The sequence below is a fragment of the Sinocyclocheilus anshuiensis genome, unplaced genomic scaffold (genome assembly GCF_001515605.1).
Source record: "Sinocyclocheilus anshuiensis isolate Anshui unplaced genomic scaffold, SAMN03320099.WGS_v1.1 scaffold2799, whole genome shotgun sequence".
In the NCBI taxonomy this organism is placed as follows: domain Eukaryota; kingdom Metazoa; phylum Chordata; class Actinopteri; order Cypriniformes; family Cyprinidae; genus Sinocyclocheilus; species Sinocyclocheilus anshuiensis.
The window spans coordinates 121582-142770 of record NW_015548372.1 but is presented as its reverse complement, the minus strand read 5'-3'; the positions used below and the strand labels follow the sequence as shown (position 1 = coordinate 142770).

General features: G+C 38.6%; 1 protein-coding gene across 1 annotated transcript; it reads left to right on the top strand.

The window, feature by feature from the left end:
* The first annotated feature begins 1310 nt into the window (after positions 1–1310).
* Positions 1311–18329, top strand: emilin3b (elastin microfibril interfacer 3b). Its single transcript, XM_016444616.1, has 5 exons — positions 1311–1830; positions 13556–13678; positions 14078–14361; positions 15321–15853; positions 16704–18329. Exons 1-5 carry the CDS (start codon positions 1670–1672, stop codon positions 17991–17993), a joined length of 2391 nt encoding a protein of 796 aa, XP_016300102.1. The 5' UTR covers positions 1311–1669; the 3' UTR covers positions 17994–18329.
* Positions 18330–21189: the final 2860 nt, after the last annotated feature.

Sequence of the window (21189 nt, the reverse complement as noted above, 5' to 3'; positions counted from 1 at the left end):
TCTCGAGTTCTTTTGCCGTTCCCACTCCCCTTTCTCTACCCAATGCTTTCCTGTCATCTCTCAACTGTCCTATCTGAATAATAAAGGCATAATAAAAAAATCCATCAAAAACATCATATAAAATCAAATAACTGAGTGGCCAGAAAAAGGCTTACCAAGGATATCATAGCCCACTTTTTACAGTGAATAAAACTGTGTCCACCCCTACATTATTTCCCACCTATTCCTCCTTTTCACTTAATATGTCATATTATGAAAATTAAAAGCATTGCAAATGCCAATTCATCTTGTTAAATGTGTGGAAAATGTGTGACACATCAAAGATTTACGAAAGCAATATGATCACATAAAGATCCCCTGAAATGGAGTGACAAGTAGAGTTTTCTTTCCTGTATTATGGATATTTGTAATGCTCAAGAAATGTATGATTGGTAACAAATGCACTCACAGTGGCCATAACAGGCACATCCTATATATATCAAAAGCATAATACAACATGTAGAATAAACTTAATATGCACAGTCACACTTTAGTTTGGGGACCAATTCTCACTATTAACTAACTATTAATTACAACTTTGCCTTAATAAACTCCTAATTTGCTGCTTATTAATAGTTAGTATGGTAGTTGTTAAGTTTAGGTATTGGGTTGGATTAAGGGATATACAATATGATCATGCAGAATAAGGTATTAATATGTGCTTCATAATAAACAGCCAATATGCTAGTAATATGCATGCTAATAAGCAACTAATTAATAGTGAGAATTAGTCCCTAAACAAGTGTGTTACCATATGTGCATATCAGACATGGTGACATGCAGAATAATGAATAAAGTTTAGGCATGAAAATCAATGGGAAATGTTTTGAAAATTCTGTTTAATGCAACAACATGTATTTGGTTTTTACGAGTGCAGAAGTTATGCTGAGATAAAGCCTGCAAAATAAATGTTTGGAGATTTATAGCTGCAGGCAAGTGAGAAGGTTATGGGCTGAGGTCAATGAAGGGGGGTGGAGATTTTGGCACAGAGGAACCCAAAGGAAATATTCATAATCCCAGCATGCTTTTTACACATGAGCCACCTATTAAAACTGCGTCCAAACGAACGAGCAGGGAGACAATTGCGTTGGTTAATCTTTCTAGATGCGCTCTCGTCTTTGAGGGGTTCCAGGGGTTTCTGTTTTGGTAGAAACATAAAGTGAACGGGTTCACCCCTGCTGGGTCTCATTTGAGGCCGGGGTTTGGGGAGGTATATGCAAATGCGTGCGTCCCCCTCAGAGCTGCAGCTGCAGGGTCGACTCGCGCTGTTGACAGAGGGATCTGAGCTTCAGTATTCTGCTACCGCTGCCCTGTCCTCTTCGCTTTCTCCTCTGCCTGGCTCTCTCTCTTGTGTGAGTGGTAAAGTGGGCAGGATGGTGCCAGAACAGCAGATGTTTCAATTGCAGCGCTGCTTGCCCGCCAACAACTGAAGTCAGTGCTCCAGAGAAACCTTGTGGGACTCAGCAAGGAAAACAAGCAACACTTCACAACCTCCGGACTCTAAAGCCCAGCTGACTTTGCTTCCCCCCTCTCTCCACAGCTTTTGCTTTCTATTCACTTTTTCTGTGCTCTTCCACTTTATGGTTCTTTCTGCAAGTGTTTTTGTCAACCTTTGCTCTGCTACTTAAAGATGAGGGGGATATTCAAGTGCGGGGGTCTTCTCTTAGTCACGTTGCTACTGACTTCGGCGGATGCCAAAGGAACTCTCTATGGAAGCCCATACAGATACAATCTACACAAGTCTGGGAGCGTCCCGCAATACAACCCTGGAAAACCAACGGGTCACCATAAGTAAGTCACCAGTAAAGCTGTATTTGTATGTGTGTACTTATGGCACAGAAGCCTGATTTATCAAGCATTTATGTGAGCACTGCACAAGGAATGAAAGATGAAAAATTGACAGCAGTGTCCTTCAGTTTCACATGCTTCATCTGCAATGGTTTTAAACAACATTTTCTGATTTATTTATAATTCCACATGCAATTTTTTGGAGTTCAGATTCAGTGAGAGACTTCATGTAAAGTTTGTACTTACAGAAATTCATTCAACTCAGAATTATTAATTAATGAACTAAAAAAAGTGATTAAAAGAGGATACAAACTTTTTTCTTTAATGAATAAAACTAAACATTTAAACACTTTCAGATAAACAGATCAACATTTTCCTTTATGCTCACATACATTTTAATAAAAACGTAGTCACAACTAATAGGTAGTAACATTAAATGGAGTTTACAAAAAATAAAAAAATAAATTTTGCTGTCATCTAAGATGTAGGTGACATTATTCTTCAGGTGAAGAGTAAAGAAGATTTGGTAACACATTAGATTAGGGAACACACATTCACTATTGACACTATTAAGACTTTTCTCTTAATAAACTTCTAATTTGCTGCTTGTTCACAGTAAGTAGTTGTTGTAGTAGTTATGTTTAGGTATTGGATAGGACTAAGGGATCTAGAATATGGTCATGCATTAATATGTGCTTTATAAGTACTATTGAACAGCCAACATGCTAGTAATATGCATGCATATTTGGGTGAACTATCCCTTAAAATACCTACAAGACTATAGATTTACTGTGTCACTACAAATTCCTTCATATAATGGCAATGAGTTTGAGGTATGGTTATGTTTAGGAGTAAGAGTAGGGTTAGGGTTAAGCTTATAAGGGTTAGAGTTAGTTTTTGAGGTAAGGGGTTGGGTTACGTTTGGGGCAAATTTAACAGTGCAAGTACAAAAATGAATTAAATGCATATAAAAGTTCTTGAAATGTGCTTACAGTGCACCAGTATGTATGGACATAATAAGTAAATTGCTTTAAATGGTTAATTACATAGTAGTTGAGGCCACCTGAAAACTGCAAAATATGGGCAAAAAAAGAAAAGTAATTTGTCAATTTTTGTATTTACACATTATAGTTAGGACTCTATCTCATCTCAGTGGCTCTTAACTTTGGTGATGTACTATTGCAATTGTGAATCTGTTTTGCCACCATTACAGTTATTTGGAATGGACTCTAAAGAAATATTACACTTAATCTATACAGTATTCTGTTTGTCTGAAGTCAGTATAAATGTCCAAAAATCACAAAGTCGGCATAAGGCCTGAAATCAACACAGAAGTTTTGTTCCAAAAGTCATCCTGGAGCAATTTGAATCCGGCTCAAAGATAAGTAGTTGGCATGTTGAGAAAATCCACATCAAAGACCTGCTGGCATCCAGGAATCCTGAAATGCCAGTGCTATGAAATGCAGTTTGCAGTTGTTGGCAGTGATGTTGTATCTGCCTCATCTGTCCTCAGTGACCCATGTTCTGAGCAGTTTCTGCTGCCACACACACCGGTTCTGGACATGTTCATGTTGGTGGGTCGGGTAAATCACAGCAGCCTGCATCTCTCTCTTCTAACTCTGTTACTAGTGAGCTGCCCACATAGACAGCATTTTAAGACATCTTTGGCATGCTCCCGGTGCGCAGGCTGGTCCAAACGGTAGACAGCGTGATTATACTGCCTTCTAAGATAACTTCTTTTGACCACAATCTAAGGCAGCATCTGTCCTTCAAGGAGAAGGCAATCCCAGAATGCATTACGATGAGCCCAGTGAAGATATTTCATGCATCCAATATTACATTTACATTTAGTCATTTAGCAGACGCTTTTATCCAAAGCGACTTACAAATGAGGACAATAAAAGCAGTCAAAACTAACAAAAGAGCAACAATATATAAGTGCAAATGACAAGACTCGGTTAGCCTAACGCAGTACATGTACCAAGGTGTATATATATATATATATATATATATATATATATTGTCCTTAATGCTTATGCAGTTAATCCAGAACAATTGTCTTAAGTGACAAAAGACAGAGATACTTAACTTTAGTTAAATTAGAATGAGTTGTGTTGATATTTATTCATATTTATTTCAATTCTTATTTATTTATTTTTGAATATTGTCTATGTTAAGACAAGACTCACCATATAGTGAAGACACAGTAGATTTTAACTCTTAGGTCAGGATTTACTAAACGGGGCAAATTAACGTTAGAGCGCAATACACCACACACACACACACAAAGAAAAACAAGTAGATAGAATAGAAAAAATAGAAAGCTAGTGTTTTAAAAAAAAAATTATAAATAAAAAATTGGACAAACAAAGGGAAATGTTCTCTGCTTGGACAACCCTTGTGAAAAAGAAGTACACTTTAGCATACTTTTAAAAAGAGTACTTATGACAAAAGTAATACACTTTAAAAGAATACACTTAAGTGGAAAATGAATGTAATGTCTTTGAATACTTAATTAAATGTTATTTACAACTGAATGAAAATTTAGGTTACACTTTATTTTAAGGTGTCCTTGTTACAGTGTAATTCTACATTTAAGTACTGACTAATATTAATTAATTACATGTACTTGCTATATGGTTAGGATTAGGATTAGGGTTTGGTTTAGGGTTACTTGCATGTAATTACGCATACTTTATTGTAATTATAATAGTAAGTACATGTAACATGTGTAAGAAGGACACCTTAAAATAAAGTGTTACCCAAATGTATTATAGCTGAAAGTTTTTAAAATATGTTTTGATATTTTTAAAGTGTTTGTAGATTTTTAAAATCCACTTAAGCAAGACTTATGATTACCTATATTACTTTACATGTAATTTCATAATTCTTCTATTGTTTTTGAAATATGATTAAAGTGCGCTGCTAAATGTATTGACATGCATTTGTGGTCAACTAAAATATAGTATTTCAAAACACTTTGCCATTTCTATTGAAATGTGTATGTCGTGTATTTAAACATATTTGTAATTACACATTAGTAATGATGAAATTACAATTTAGTACATTTTAAATATACTGCGTTAACTGTAAATGCAATAATGTAGTATGTTCGTCAACAAATTAGAATTCTTCTTTAAGGATGACAGATTAAAACATTTTGATTTAAAATGTATTTTAAAGCAAAACTTTAACTTTTTAAAAGCATGCTTAAGTGTGTTAAAACAGTCATGGAAGTTCTCTTTTTAAGTTCACTTAAGTGGCCTTTGAGGTAATTAATATTACATGATTTTTTTGGTTACACTTTATTTTAAGGTGTCCATGTTACAGTGTAGTTATACATTTAAGTACTGAGTAATATTAATTAACTACATGTACTTACTATACGGTTAGGGTTAGGATTAGGGTTTGGTTTAGGGTTACATACATGTAATTATGCATAGTTTATTGTTATTACTTGTTATTATTTTAAGTGTGCTATAAGTGCACATTCAATACAATTATGTACACTTATTTTTCACAAGGGAATGTTTGAAAAGATTTTGTGCTAATGTGAACTACTACCAATGACAGGTACATGTGAGTTGCATTATGAATTGCATGTTGACTCATTAATGAACACACACACACACACACACACACACACACACACACACGCACGCGAACGCACGCACGCACGCACACACACACGCACTGGTATTCCTATAATTAAGGGGACATTGCATAGGTGTAATGGGTTTTCTACTGTACAAATTGTATTTTTTATCCCCTTACCCTAATCCTAAACCTACCTCTCACACAAAACACACTGCATTTTTATATTCTCAAAAATGTCATTCTGTATGAATTATGAGCTGTTTTCCTGATGGGGACCTAAACGATGTCCCACAAGGTCAAAGTTTACTGGTGTTACTGTGCTTGTGGGGACATTTGGGCACATATTAGTTCCTAAAAAGTACAATATTAGTACCCAACGTGTTCATATTAATACCTTTTGAAAGGGCACCACCTTAGTACCGTTTTTCTGAGAGTGTGTTGTAGAAATTTTCTCTGGGAAGATAGTGAATGTTATTATGTTTGTGATTTGTGTATAAATGCAGTATATGTATGTAGTATACATGAATTCCTGTAGGAGAGTTACAGTATGTGTTTACATACATTTTTTCAACATGGTGTATTTCCGTCATAAACTATGATGTGCATCCTTAATTACTGTATATTAGACATGGAAAACATGAATGAGCATCCCACAAACAAACATGTCCATGAAAATGTCACGTGTAGTTGTTTGTCTGTATGACCAAACCTAATTAGCACCTCACAACAGCTCATCATTTAAGTAAGAACATATGAGAATAAAGCGTCCAAGATTTACACAAAGTCATTATGTCTAGCTAACTAACATCTTTGCCAGCACGATCTTGATGTAATTTTAGTTCTAAATGTTTCTCATATGCTTCACATTTTTCTCTTTATATAATTCAGTGCAACTGAAGGATCAGTTTCTGCAAACAGCAGATGCACGATGTTGATATACAATTAAGGATAATTTGAGATTTTTAATTTGTCACAGCAACATGTAATCATTTTACATAACTGTTTTACATCACTGGCTGACCCTATAAGCTGACAAAAGTAGTATGTGAGAGAGAAGCTATTTGACCAACTAAATCTAAACTCTTGTTGTACTAACATACAATTGCTCAATCATAATAATAATCATACATTTAGACCTAAACTATGTTCCTAAACTGTATTTTTTGCACCACAAATTAATAAATTAGACACCTGCATTTCTCTGTAGAATATAGAATATATAAAGAATATATACCTTTTGACATGTTTATAGCTGGCTAGCTATTTTAGCCAATAAACATCTGGTTTAACAGCACAGACATTTGTTGGTAACTATATCGCCCCCTTGAGTACTGAGGTTTGTTACCTCCAGAGGAACGCACATTAAGTACAGTAAAGCTGTATTAAATGCACTGCCCAAAAAGTCAGGGACTATGATTCCAATTCAAAACAAAGTAAGTTTATAAGACAACATTCTTATAAAAGTCTGGAAAGCTCTATACAGGCAGCAACCCAGTGTCTAAAAATCATCTGTAACACCTGTTAGTAGTAACTGAAATCAGATTGGATCTTTTCAGGTTGAGAAAGCTCTTGTCAGTTTTGTGCCCAGTTACATTAGGTGGTCAGTGAACAGACTGCGATGTTCATGAAAGTATGTGATTCTGCTTTATAATGTCTATGGAAAGCATCTGTGGCACATCTGTTGACACAAACCATAATTCTGATTCATTGTGTATGTGTACACATAACACATACAAACTGCTTAAAAGAATGAGAAATGTTTATAGTTATATAATTATAATAGAAGATTAACATGCAAGCAGACATACCCACAAGTAAATGTTTACAATATACAACTCTTGCAATGCTTTTGAAGTTTATGTAAAACTTTTAAAAATGACACGTCTTCTTAGCATGAGACTGGTGTGATTCACTTACCAACATCCCATTCATATAAGTGCTTTGCTGGTGATGTTGAAAGAGTGCGTTCATTTAAATAATCTGTTTCTATTATGATCCAATGCCAGCACATTGGGCTGCAAATATTCGAAAGTTAATTTGATACAAGCATCTACTATGATATAAATTAATATATGTGAAGATCCTTATTGGCAGCAGAATGGTGTTATCGCAGACCATGATATCACTATCAATTCCGGAAAGCAGCCCTATATCAAAATGAAAATTTAAACAAATGTGCAATTATAAAGAGCTATGCAGTAGGATCCTCATAAGTGCCATAGACAATGGTGTTCTGCTTTGGAATTTTTGGCTTAAAGTGTACTTTAATCACATTTCCTGTTCATTTATCCATGGTAATTGAGGCCTTGCCACAGATGCATTCCATAGTGATTAGGTGGAAAATAACTGATCCATTTGACATCTATTTCTGCATGCAACTTTGAAAGCTGTGCATGAGAGCAGGTCAAATTAGCAGGAGTGAAGGTCCATTTATATTACTTCTCTGAACTCTGGCTATTCTGGAGGACAGAAACAGTATCAGAGTACTAAATGTATCCCATTGTTCGATAGCGTGTAGCAGCTCCTCTTTCTTCAGTTAATGGATCCTAAAAGGCCTCTATGCATCGTATCTCCATATTTATACTGTCAGTAGCCCCATCCCTTCCAGAGCAACTCTTTAAGACATGACCAATGACTGAACCCGGTGACCGATGAAAGATTGCTTCCATTAGTGTGAGTGAGAGAGTGGATGAGATAAAGAGAACAATTCAAAAATGGAGGGAGATATTTATATGGAGAACAAGGGGGAAATTCTGGCACAACTCCATCTCACAACTGTAAGCTTTAAGTGCCATTAAAAGCTTTTGACATGCCTGTGCATTACTCAAGGGTGACTGGGGGTCATTTTAAACAATGCTGGCCATTTATATTTAGATTATGAAAATCCACAGCCAAATCCTGAGCTACATAAAGGTCTAAAACTATTTGTGTGGCTTGGTAGTAATGTGGCTGTTTTTTACACTAGTCACATGTAGCCAGTTGGTCCATGTCTGGTCCATTTTGCAGCTTATTCTGGCCAATAACTTCCCACTTAGAAAGGAAGAGATAATGTGACTGACACATACAATTTCCCACCACCATTATGTTATATGAAATAGATGAATATTTACTAGTTACTACGTGATTCCACAATTCGAAACCACAAACCTCATAAAATCCAATGATTAGACTAATAAAAATCTTCCACTTTCAGACTCCCAGAAACTGGATTGCAGTCGGGCAATCTGATTGGCGCTTGCTATATTTACTAGTGCTGTCCAGCTTTCTTTGCCATATGCATCAGACAGCTGAAACTAGTTGTGCACCTCAATCTTCAAGTGGTGTACCTCAGGTTTATGTACTGAGCCCTCTCACATTATTATATATTCGTCACTCCATTTTAATTTCTTGAGATGAACCCGGCACACACAGAAGACACAGCAGCTGAAGGATGTCTCCAACAGCCTCAAATGCCTCTTTACACCATTCCTCTGACAGATGAACACACGTTTTCCTCATGCTGTGTGGTCTTTGTGGTTTGGGAGATCAGCCTGCACAGCTAATATTCGTCTTTCATATGCAACACACAGATCACAGGCACTGTTTAATACATCACAGGAGGCTCTTAGATCACTTTACATGCCTGACATTGTGTTAATTTGTCCTTTCACAAGTCACGATACTGTAATTCGAGCAGCATCGCAAATTCTTTGTTCCATGTGAACAAATGCAAATGCATGAAATACTTGTAAAGGGCTTTTGTTGTTGAACATTTGTTTTTTGCAGTCACTGACAGAAACTTAAGCAATGCTTGCAACTTGGACACGTCTAACACGAACACACGCTTTATGTGTCACATCTATCTTGTTCTTCCTGTGGGCATAATTTCACATTGATTGAATCAACTCATGCAGATATGGTTGAACTGGGTTATGTATACATTGAGAACATTTGGACACCTGGACTCATTTTGCTTGACTACAGAGCTTGTCCTTTTTCTTCCAAGTGTGTGCCCACCTGACAAACAAATGCTGAATGCCGAAGTCTGCTTTTCGTTACTTGCAGGCAAAGATTATAGATCTTCTGCATGTAGTTATTTGCATTCCCTACATTTTCAGTGTTTGCAGAGAACTCTTTAATGCCACCTAATAAAGAAGGCAAGTCACAGGGGTCATTTCTGTTGTAACTATAAATGAGAAATTGTGTATTTTTCACACAACACTTTTTTTTTGTATAATGACTAATTTATTGTAATATATATATATATACCATGAAACTGAGTAAATATTACAATATTACAGTTAGTTAAAATCTTTAGCCTCTTACAGTGGCTGTTATGTAAATGGCGTAAAATTAAATGCTCAGTTGTGTAATGCAATTTTTGGCCACCTTATAGACCCACCACCTGACCAGACGTAAAAAAATAAGTTTGGGAACAGAAAGATTTTTAATGTTTTTAAAAGAAGTTTCTTATGCTCATGAAGACTTGATCAAAGCTGAATTTTCAGCACCATTACTCCAGTCTTCAGTGTCACATGATCCTTCAGAAATCATTCTAATATGCTGATTTGTTATCAATGTTGAAAACAGCTGATTAAGATTTTTTTGGACTCTGTGATACTTTTTTCGGAATTCTTTGATGAATAAAAAATAAATAAATAAGCAACACAATGTCAGGACTGGACCTGTTTTATCATGTGTTTCAGTTCCTGTTTTGCCTTATTTGGTCTTGTTCCTGTCCTTGTTTAGTTTGATTATTAATTGATTCCCCGCACCTGTCTGCCCCTCGTTATCCAGTCCTTATAAGCCCCAGTCTGTTCAGATTGTATTTGTCGGTTCTACTTGTTGTCTATGTGTGTTGCTCAAGCTCCTGTTGTGGATTATTCCCAGTGTTTCTTTGATTAAAGACTGTTAAACGTTCCTTCGTGTTTCCCATGTTCTTCCTGAACAGCGTAGCGTGACAGAAGAACCGACCAAAACAGTAACCTCCGTGTGTCTACCCTCCGTTTTGTTTCCCGTTTTCACCCAGTGTCTTTTTTTCCGTTGTGTACCCTCATGGATGCCCTCCTTCGCCCGGAATATCTCCTCCTCCTGCTGGAGCAGGGGGAGAGATTGCTCGAGGACCATACAAGACTGTTCCAGCTGCTAGCTAACACCACCAGCTACCCGGACGACGCGCTCTGTGCGTTCTATGACGCAAGTTTAAACACCGCGTGCAGAGCGCCGTCATCAGAAGATGGTCTTCGAGCGGATTTCGCCGCGTTTGTGGAGTGGATTCTGGCCAGATCCACTCCAGACCAAGAGCCTAGCCCACCATCTCCCTGCTGTGCGGAGCTAAAGCCCGAGCCCACCGATGATGGAGAGCCAATTCCCGGCACGATCTACGAGCCAGCGCAATGCCGAGCGAGTGAGCGGGGGATCGCCCCGGAAGTAGAGCCCAAGCCGTTAGACCAGGTGCGTGAGCCAGCTGCAACGCCCATCGCGAGGAAGAAAGCCGTGGATGGTGAAAACACGGAGTGGAGCTCTACCCACTGCACCGCGGCTGAGGGTGAGCTAATAATACATCTGGGACTGCTGGACTTAGAAGGGGACCTTTTTTGACTGGGAAACTGAGCTGGAAGCGATTTGCCCCCGCTGGTCCCATCCAGCCCTGAGGGGCCTCCCATTTCCCAGTCCAGCCAGGAGTGGGCTCTGATCCCTGAGGGCAGCTCCGCCGCCGTTGGTAGGCCCCCTTGAGTCTGCGGCCATTCCTCCTCCATGGCTCCTCCCTCCGTTGGCTCCACCGTGGGCCGTCATCATGGCTGTGGCATGGGGCCTGCTGTGCTCCTCCTGCTCCGGGCACCTCCTGTCTCCTCCCTGGCTCCTCCCTCCTTCGTCACCTCCCTGGTCTCTGTCTGCCGGCCCCCTCCCGGGTGTCCGTCCTCCTCCTGAGCCTCCTCCCAAACTCCCACCTATGCCTCCCTCTGTTGTCGCCTACGGTGTGAGAACGCACCTTCTGGGAGAGGGCGAAATGTCAGGATTGGACCTGTTTTATCATGTGTTTCAGTTCCTGTTTTACCTTATTTGGTCTTGTTCCTGTCCTTGTTTAGTTTGATTATTAATTGATTCCCCGCACCTGTCTGCCCCTCGTTATCCAGTCCTTATAAGCCCCAGTCTGTTCAGTTTGTATTTGTCGGTTCTACTTGTTGTCTGTGTGTTGCTCAAGCTCCTGTTGTGGATTATTCCCAGTGTTTCTTTGATTAAAGACTGTTAAACGTTCCTTCGTGCCTCTCGTGTTCTTCCTGAACAGCGTAGCTTGACACAAAACTGTTTCCAACATTGATAATAAATCAGCATATTAGAATGATTTCTGAAGGATCATGTGAGACTGAAGACTGGAGTAATGATGCTGAAAATACAGCTTTTCCACCACAGGAATAAATTATATTTAAAGTGTATTTAAAAAGTTAAATCCTTATTTTAAATTGTAAACATATTCACAGTATTACTGTTTTTTTTCTGTGTTTTTGATCAAATAAATGCAGTTTTAATGAGCATATGAGACTTCTTTAAAAAAAAGCATAAAAAATCTTACTGATCTCAAACCTTTGAACAGCAGTGTACATATTTTTAAGACAGTAATGTGAAGACACACTAGACTTCAAGATAGGTTAGTTCACTGGCCACACTTGTAATTAGATTCATTAATGTCAGGGGTCACTACACCTGAACTCTGAACAGATTGAAGCTCTGTAACAGTCCAGATCTCTCAAGCAGAACTGCTTTTGAACAGCAGGACTTTGAGTTTTGCTCCAGGCTCACTGGAAAATGCCAACTCAGTACAGCAACGCATGACTGCTCTTCAATCAGATACTCTTCTTACTATGGACACTCTGTGAGTTAAGACACGTATATGTGGGCTGTACAGTGCGTATTGTATGTATCACTTTAACAAAACTGTTTGTTTCGCAGCTGATAGCATCAGACAGCCATAAATCAAATCTCAACAGCTGCTGAACTGTGTAATTACTGTATAATGGGGCTCTGAATTTGAGTCCCTTGGTATAAGTTAGTAAACAAGTATATATACCATACTATTTTTTTATTTTTACTTTATTTGTTTTTATTTTTTTTGTTAGCTGAATTTTTCGTTGTTAAGAGGAAGGGCACTATAAATTATATATATAGTACACATTATGTAATACATGTGACAATATATTTGAATGATAAAAAAATGCAAAATATATTTTAAAATGGTAAAACAATGACCTGGTCAGTCTATTAATGTTATTTTTGTATTCTGCAGTATTTATACTTTGCACATCATAAATATTTTATGATGGAATATCCATTGATCTACTAAATGTGCAGCTAAATGTGCACTATAATCAAGTCACCGTTATTTATATAGCACTTTTTACAATACAGATTGTGTCAAAGCAGCTTTACAGTATTAAACAATAAAACTATATAACAAAGTACATTGAATAGAAACACTGTGTCCAACAATGCAAAACATACAACATTATCTTCTATTTTCAGTCTGATGAATGACCCATTAGCAATATCAACCATGGTTTTGATTTCTATCTCGAGTCATTATTTGATCAAAATGTTAAGAATGAAGAAATGTTACTCAAAATCTAGAATAAAGAAAGAAAGCTGCAAAAATAAACATGCCATTTAATGATATCATGAAGCATACTACTGTTTAAAATGTTTATCGCTGCTTAATCTATACTATTTGCCAGTCTCTCTTTCTCTCTCTCTCTCTCTCTCTCTCTCTCTCTCTCTCTCTCTCTCTCTCTCTCTCTCTGTTGTTTCTTGCTGTGGACTCTAGGCAGTTGCTATAGCTGCACTTCAGATGAAAAAGTTTGAACGGATGTGAGTGCATGTGTTTTTAGTGAACACTGATGGCAGGTTCAGCTTGGACTGTGGAACGAACTGGTGAACTCTTTTAATGCCTTTTGTTTAGATTATTTAATGCTTTTATGAATCATTTAAACGTTATCGCTATCTTTGGGTAGTTGATGTTACATTGCCTGGTGAAAAAGTGATTGTACTTATAAGTACAAAATTCACGATTCCATCATCAAAACTAGTAACCCTGCTAATAAGATCAATTTTTTTTTTTTCAGACTTTGATTTTTGTGTGTCTCTTTCCTCATAACAGGAACTTCTGTGCCTACGTTGTCCAGAAGAACATCACCTGTGTAATGCAAGATGGAGTGGCCACATATGTCAAACCAGAGTACACTACCAAGTGCATATGGGGACAGAAATGTCCTGTGCTCATGTAAGTCTAGCACTATGGATCTTGAATGGAATAACGTGGAGTGATTTTAGTTACAACAAAATTTAGATCTAAATGGGTTTTTATTTTCCAAAATAGTAGGAAAAAGTTGGTCTCAGATATTTCAAAAAACAGCAAATGATACATGTTAGAGGCTATTTTCCTATTGTGATACACTGATTGATACCATTTGCAGAGTTGATGTTTTAAGCAGTCAAGCAATTTCTATTGTGTCCTCGAGTTGCCCTCTAGTGGCAGCTCAGAAAACTGTTCATTGTCAAGTGCCACATCTAGAGAGCAGAAGCTTGTGATGTGAACATGTGTGAGATACTCAAACTGCATTTCCATCTTAAAGTGTGAAGTTCATTCTGTTTGTGACATTCGGCGTGTTTTCCCCCGCAGGTATCGGACACTCTTTAAACCACAGTACAAAGTCGGTTATAAAACCATCACTGAACTGGAGTGGCGCTGTTGCCCGGGTTTCTCTGGAGAGAGCTGCGGCGATGGGCCGACCTCTGACCCTGATGCCTTGATGCCACCCTTCAAAGGCTCTTTCCCTCGGCCCGGGGTGAAGGGTTACCCCAGGGGTCATCCCAATATCCCATTCCCCTTTCCTGGAGGCCACCCTGACAACAAACCCATCCCTAGTGGGTTCCTGCCACCAGAAACTCCGAAAACAAGTTATGGTGAGTGCAGATTACACAGCTCACAACACTCCCAATGTGCCACCATTAGTAATTTGACTGTGAACACTGCCATTAATGTTGACAGTAGGGTAAAGTATAATTAACAGTTTTTTACAAAGTAATGAAGTTTAAAATTGTACATTATTTTGTTTTAATCTACTCTAGGGGTTTCCCAAATTTTTTGTTAGCCAAACCTCTTAAATGCAAAATATTTTCTTGAAATACCCTATGATTTAAAATTATTATCAATAATAATGTAACACATTCACATATTCGTGATTCTCTGTTGTTGATGAACAGGTCTGTAAAAAAAAAAAAAAAATCCATCCATCCATACATTCATACTTAATAAATTTGTTTCTGAGTCCACATTACATTCACAAAATAAATAAATGAAATAATAATAATAATGTTATTATCATTGTGCTTTAACTCTAAATTATGTAATTTAAGAGAGAAACATATTACAACTGTACTGTAAAATAAACATGCATATTTGATAATAATTATAATAATTTTATTTTTCACTAAAAGTTACAATAATAATATTTGTCTTTAAATTCATCACTTTTAAAATTCAAACTCTCAAGCTTTAAACATTTTAAATCCTATTTTTCTTTCTTTCTTTCTTTTTTATTTATTTATGATACTTCTCAAATGCTGTAAACTTCTGTGCACAAATATGTTGGAAATTATGTGAAGGTATAAATCCTAGAGCATGTTGCGTTCCTAAATGCATGTTAAACTCACAGCACATGCAGATATGGAGTTTGCCACATTTACGTTATTATTGTGCAGCCCAATTTATTTATTTATTTTAGTTTTACATTTGGATATAATTAGCTTTTTACAACTCCCCTGCACTTCCCTTACAAACCCAGTTTGGGAAGCCTTGAACTACGCCTTTCTAATTTCCTAAATGTAGTTGTAACTGTTATCTCTTACTCACCTCTACCAAGGTCCGAAGGCGGGAGTCTCTGGTGAACGTTTAGACCGCATTGAAGAAAACCTTCGCAAACTCTCTCAAGATCTGGACACCCTGAACGGCATGGTGACGGGCATGGAGGAGCGTCTGCGAGTCTCTCTTCGGGAGGACACTAAGAAGATGCTGACCACCTTGCTCGGTGGTGTCCCGCGGCTGCTGGATACCTCTGTGGGCTTCGGGCTGATCCCAGAGGGCACGCCGAATGGCTTAGACGGCGAAGAGAACCTCCCTGGTTTTGGAGAGCTGGTGGGAAGGGTGATGGAGGTCAAAGATGAGCTGAGGACCAAGAGCGACATGCTGGACGAGATCCGTGGGATGGTGATGGGACACGATGGCCAGCTGAAGAAGCTGATTGACACGGCCACAGGGAGACCTGTCCCTGCAGATCAGAGACATCTAGAGGATCTTCTGGACTCCAGATTGGCCGGGGTGAGGGCAGAGGTCCTCGATGGCTTTGAGAGGAGACTGACGGGTCTGGAGAGCCACTGTGATGAGAGAATCGGTCAGGTGAGATGATCACTGAACTTTACGCCAAGAACTAGTTGGATACATTTTTTTTTTAAGTTTAATGTTAATATAGTTATAGCCAAATATTATTAACAGGAACATTCAGAACATTAACTACCTCACATTTGTTATTTGTAATGAAGACTGCTTGCAAATATGAATTATGAATTCATGTTATTACCTGCACTCTCCCGTAGATTAGATTAACACATCAATATTCACACATGCATTCATTATTGCATCATATTTCCTATATTGCAAAGCTCTTTCTTTGTATGACTCATGCAGTAATTTTGAAATTCTTGCACTTTGGAGCCCTGGGTAGTATAAGTTATATAATATACAGTACATAAGTTGGGATTTATTAATTTAAGGACCAGATTTACTATCATCTTGCACCTGCAGCCCAGCGCAAACCCTCATTTGGCGTTAAAAAACTACTGTCACTATTTACTAAAGACACGCAGTGGGAAATTAGCGCTGAAAAGGCGTGGACATAGTAATTTTTGCAACTCACCTTATTGAATATGCATTTGTAGGAGTTTCCCTTTCGATTGGTAAATTTATGGGAGGAGAGTATTAAAATGAATCATGCAACATGATTTACTAAGATTTGCCCTCGTCGAATGACTGTTATTTGCACCATTATTTAACGGCCAAAAAAGCATGTCTTAAAGTCAGGGCCATCCTTTGGGCAGTGCAATTGCTGCGGTCGCACCGGGCCCCGCGCTTTGAGGGGGCCCCGCAGCGAACAGACCGAGGGGAACCCCCCACCCCCCGGAACGCGATTGCGAACAGACCAAAATTGCTTCCAGTTGTTAAAATAAGGTTTCCTGTGTCCTGTCCCTAGGTTCAGCAGCAGTGTCACAAAGAGCACCTAACAGGCCAAGAACAGATACAACTTTCACTGGACGGCCGTGAGACGGGCTTGAGGAAAGAGCTAGGTGAACTGCAGACACAGATCCAGGGTCTGACGATAACCGAGAGCTGCTGCGGCGAGATAAACAGCCTGACCCAGAGGATGTTCCAGCTCGAGGACTCAATTACAGGACTGACTGAGTCCCAGAGGCAGCTACAAGTGGACCTGACTGACCATATGCTCCACATCGAGACCCGGCTGGAGACCCGGCTGGTGGACATGGAGGGTAAAATTAACGCCTCTGAACACGGACACCGAGATGAGTTTGGCTCCCTGGATGGGTTTAACTCTTTGTTAGACGATAAGCTAAAGACATTGGAGCGACGTTTGTTTGTGGCAGTTGAGGAGTTGAGCAATGCCACGGCACCGGCGCTGCTAGAGGGGCAAGTGGTGCCGGCACTGGAGACGGAGATCGACAGCATCCGGAGGAGGGTGGAGGCTGACTTAGATGGGATGCAGAAGCAGATGTCCGTCCTTGAGCTCCTTTGCACCTCTGCCTGCTCCCCAGCCTCTGGCCCAGAGATGGCCCTCATCCAGACTGAGGTGGAGGACTGTAAGGAAACAGAAAAGAAGATGCTGGACCGCCTGGATGTGCATTCAAACAAACTGGACCATCTCAACAGCATCTTGCAGGGTATCCTATCACAGCTATCCCAGGAGGACAGAGAAGGCTCCATCCAGGGGGAAATCACACTCCTGAAGATCAACGTCAACTCTGTCAACCGTACCTTGAAAGGGCTGCGTGATTCGGTCAGCCTGTTCGCTCGAGAAGTCGGCCAGGTGAATTCCACCTGGCAGGAGCGGGAAAGCCGGCTGGTCACGCAGGTGCAGGGAATCTCGGATCTGGTGGAGCAACAGGCAACTATGCTTGGATCCGGGGAGCGGAGGCTAATCCAGTTGAAGGTGGAGCTCCAGAGCTTGCGGCGGAGGTTAGCCGGTGAGCTGCAGGGCTGTCGCAGCACAACGCAGGGAATGCAGCAAGAAGTGATGGGGGTGGAAAGTCGAATCACGCAGGTCGAAGGACAGTGTGGCGGCCTGGGGGAGCTAGCCGATGACCTTGAGAGAATCCGCGGTGAGCTGGAGAGACATTCAGACAGCTTCCTGGCGCAGGTCAACGGGACGCTAACGAGCCATTCTGAGCAGCTGGTCCAACTGAAGGACGGTCTTAAAGACTGCATGAGCAAAACGGACCCTGCAAGACTGCAGGGTGATGCTCAGTAGTTGTAACTATACAGAGAAACCACAACAGGCCTGAGGATGTACAAATTTGCAATATTTTTGTTCCCTCAACAGGGCATTTTGTCTCCTATTTCCTTGTTTTAAGCCTTTATATCGAGTTTTGTTAACTTATATGAAGAAAGTGTGACTGTATTATTAAACGTTTTTGACGATTTGTTAAATGAAGTAACAAACATGCAAAAAACAGGAAAGCAAATGTTATGACACTACTAAGCTGCTACGGGTTTCTAATGGCAAGTACTGTTCACTACCTTCTCATCTCAGCATCCGAGTCATCTCCTGATTTTATTACTGTTTTAATTACTGTATTATAACAGGAACGAAGCTACACATTTTTATGAAAGTTTCGATGTGTGTGAAATAGTTTCTTTTAAAAAAGATATATTTCGCATTATTAAAATGTTTTCTAAGAAGATTATAATTTTTCATTAATAAAAGTGGGCTGTGTGAAAGTGTGTCAAGTATTTCCTTTATATTCTGTTAGGATTTTGCATCATTTGGGGAAGTACCATTAATGTACCATATATGGTGTTTTCAAGATCCTACTCCAGGACAGGTTTGCAAACCACTGTGCTTTTGAAACATGACACTAGCACTATCACGGTGCAGCATAGATGAAGGAGAGCAGAGATATATAGGGATCATTTTAGCAGGAGTTAAATAAAATGAAAATATCCACAAAGGCACAGGAGAAACAAAAGAGAGCAACAGCTTTCTAAACAATAACTGACAAACTCAAGCTACAAATACAGTCTAATATACACAGGTAAATGAGGAACTAAACAAGAGACAGGTGAGGAACATAATCAGTAACCAAAGGGAAAAAAAATGAAAACATACTGGCTGCATTCGAAGGCTTTGGCAGCTGAGCTGTTTTCCTGCTTTCCTATCAGGCACTGATTTTGCAGGCAGCGTTTGTGCATGAAGGTCTCCAAAACTGATTTTGTACTGACTTCTGAGGCAGCATAATAGTTGAATGATCTACAGTATGACAAAACAGAGAGAGCTAAGCAAATATTTAATTAATACAGAACTAATTTCTCATTAGAAATGACATCTAACACTTTATTTTTAAGGTCCAATTCTCTCTATTAACAAACCATTAACTATGACTTTTGCCTCAATAAACTCCTAATTTGCTGCTTATTAATAGTTAGTAAAGTAGTTGTTTAGGTATTGTGTAGGATTAGGGATGTAGAATATGGTCATGCAGAATATGTGCTTTATAAGCACTAATAAACAGCCAATATGTTAATAATATGAATAATATACAGAATGGAATGCACAGGATTGTGGGATATTATTTGGGATATTAAGCATACATCCATGCTGTCTTCAAAAATCAATGGATTTGGACATGCCTTGTTGCCTTCCTACCTCTGTATGCTTCTTGCGCAGGCAACAAATTTCAGCTTTTGGATGCAGCCACTTGACAAAGTAAGGTAACAGAGGAAAAAGGAACTAAACACAGGAAGTGAATTTAGGAGATGAAGAAAGAAACAATGCAAAATAATATGTTTTTAAATATAAGTCCTAGGGCAGAACTAAACGGACAGTTTGATTGTCAAAATTGGTCAATACGGGGAATTCCATAGAAATATTTTATGTTTATTATTTTTGTCATATTAACATGTTTTATCATTAAAGGCTATCTTTCATGTGTATTAGATCCATATTACTACTTTTTTTTTTTTTTTTTTTAGAATTAATAAAATCTTCTTAGTATCATAGTACAATTTTATATGCTAATCCAAAAACAAGCATTTGTTTGACCCTTTTCCCCCTACACTTCATGATGTTTATCTACAGGTTTTAATATGCATCTCTACTTTGTGGACAAACAGGCCTTTTGTATTTGATGGGGGCATTGTGTGTAGTGTTTTGGCACAGGATGTCCCTGAGCTGCTCCGTAATACAAACCACTATTATTACAACAGCAGCAGAGCAAACAGGACAAGTGTGTGACAGATGAGTGTGTAAATATTTGTTTTTTGTGAATTGTGTGCACTTCTGCTTGAGCTTATGGATATCTCTCAACAGGAGAGTGTGTATGTGTGGGATAAGAGGACAAAGAACAAATACGAGCACTCTTGTGACATTAAAAGCTCCCATTTCATTGAGATCATACACTCATATACGTTGATCAGATCTCATCCAAAGCTACTTGCATGATTGATCTCATCATATCTCATTGCTTTGATTCACCAAATCCATCTTTAAATCTGTATTTATCCATTGTACAAGCAGTGATCATAACCTAATTCCCAGTTATTTCTATTCGGTTTTATTTGTCCTGTTTTTTTTTTTGTTTTTTTTGTTTTTTTGGTAAAGACACAATTCTCCATTAATTCAGGCTCTCTGGATATATATTGTATATACTGTTTTCAGTTGTGGAATTTAAACTACAACAAAGATATTAATAATACCTAAATACAGGTGTTCCGTAATCTTATTTGATTGAAATATAGATTTCTTAATTTTTTCCCTTTTACTTCCCTTGAGTTAATTGCATCCTCACAGGCTATGTAGATTTATCATTTTATGTGTATATGGCATAAAGGAATAAAGGGCTAAACTGTGTGCATCTATAATTCATACACTAGATAGCACACAGTTAGATTTTTCAGTTAGGTTAGATTATTGTAATGCTTTATTGGGTGGTTGTTCTGCACGCTTAATAAACAAACTCCAGCTGGTCCAAAATGCAGCAGCTAGAGTTCTTTCTAGAACCAGGAAGTATGACCATATTAGCCCAGTTCTGTCAACACTGCACTGGCTACCTATTATGATGATTAAAAGATAACTGGTGATTAAAAGATAATTACGTCATTATTAGGGTTGCCAATTAACTTCAGAAATGGCGGTCAAAATATTTGTACTGTACCATAATGTATGCCTGCCAGTGGTGGAAATCTTGCTTATTACTTATAAAGCCCTGAATGGTTTAGCACCTCAGTATTTGAACAAGCTCTTATTGCATTACAGCTGCGTTCTCAAAACTCTGGCAATTTGATGATACCTAAAATATCAAAATCAACTGCGGGCGGCAGATCCTTCTCCTATTTAGCGCCCAAACTCTGGAATAAACTACCTAACATTGTTCGGGAGGCAGACACACTCGGTCAGTTTAAATCTAGATTAAAGACCCATCTCTTTAACCTGGCTTACACATAACACA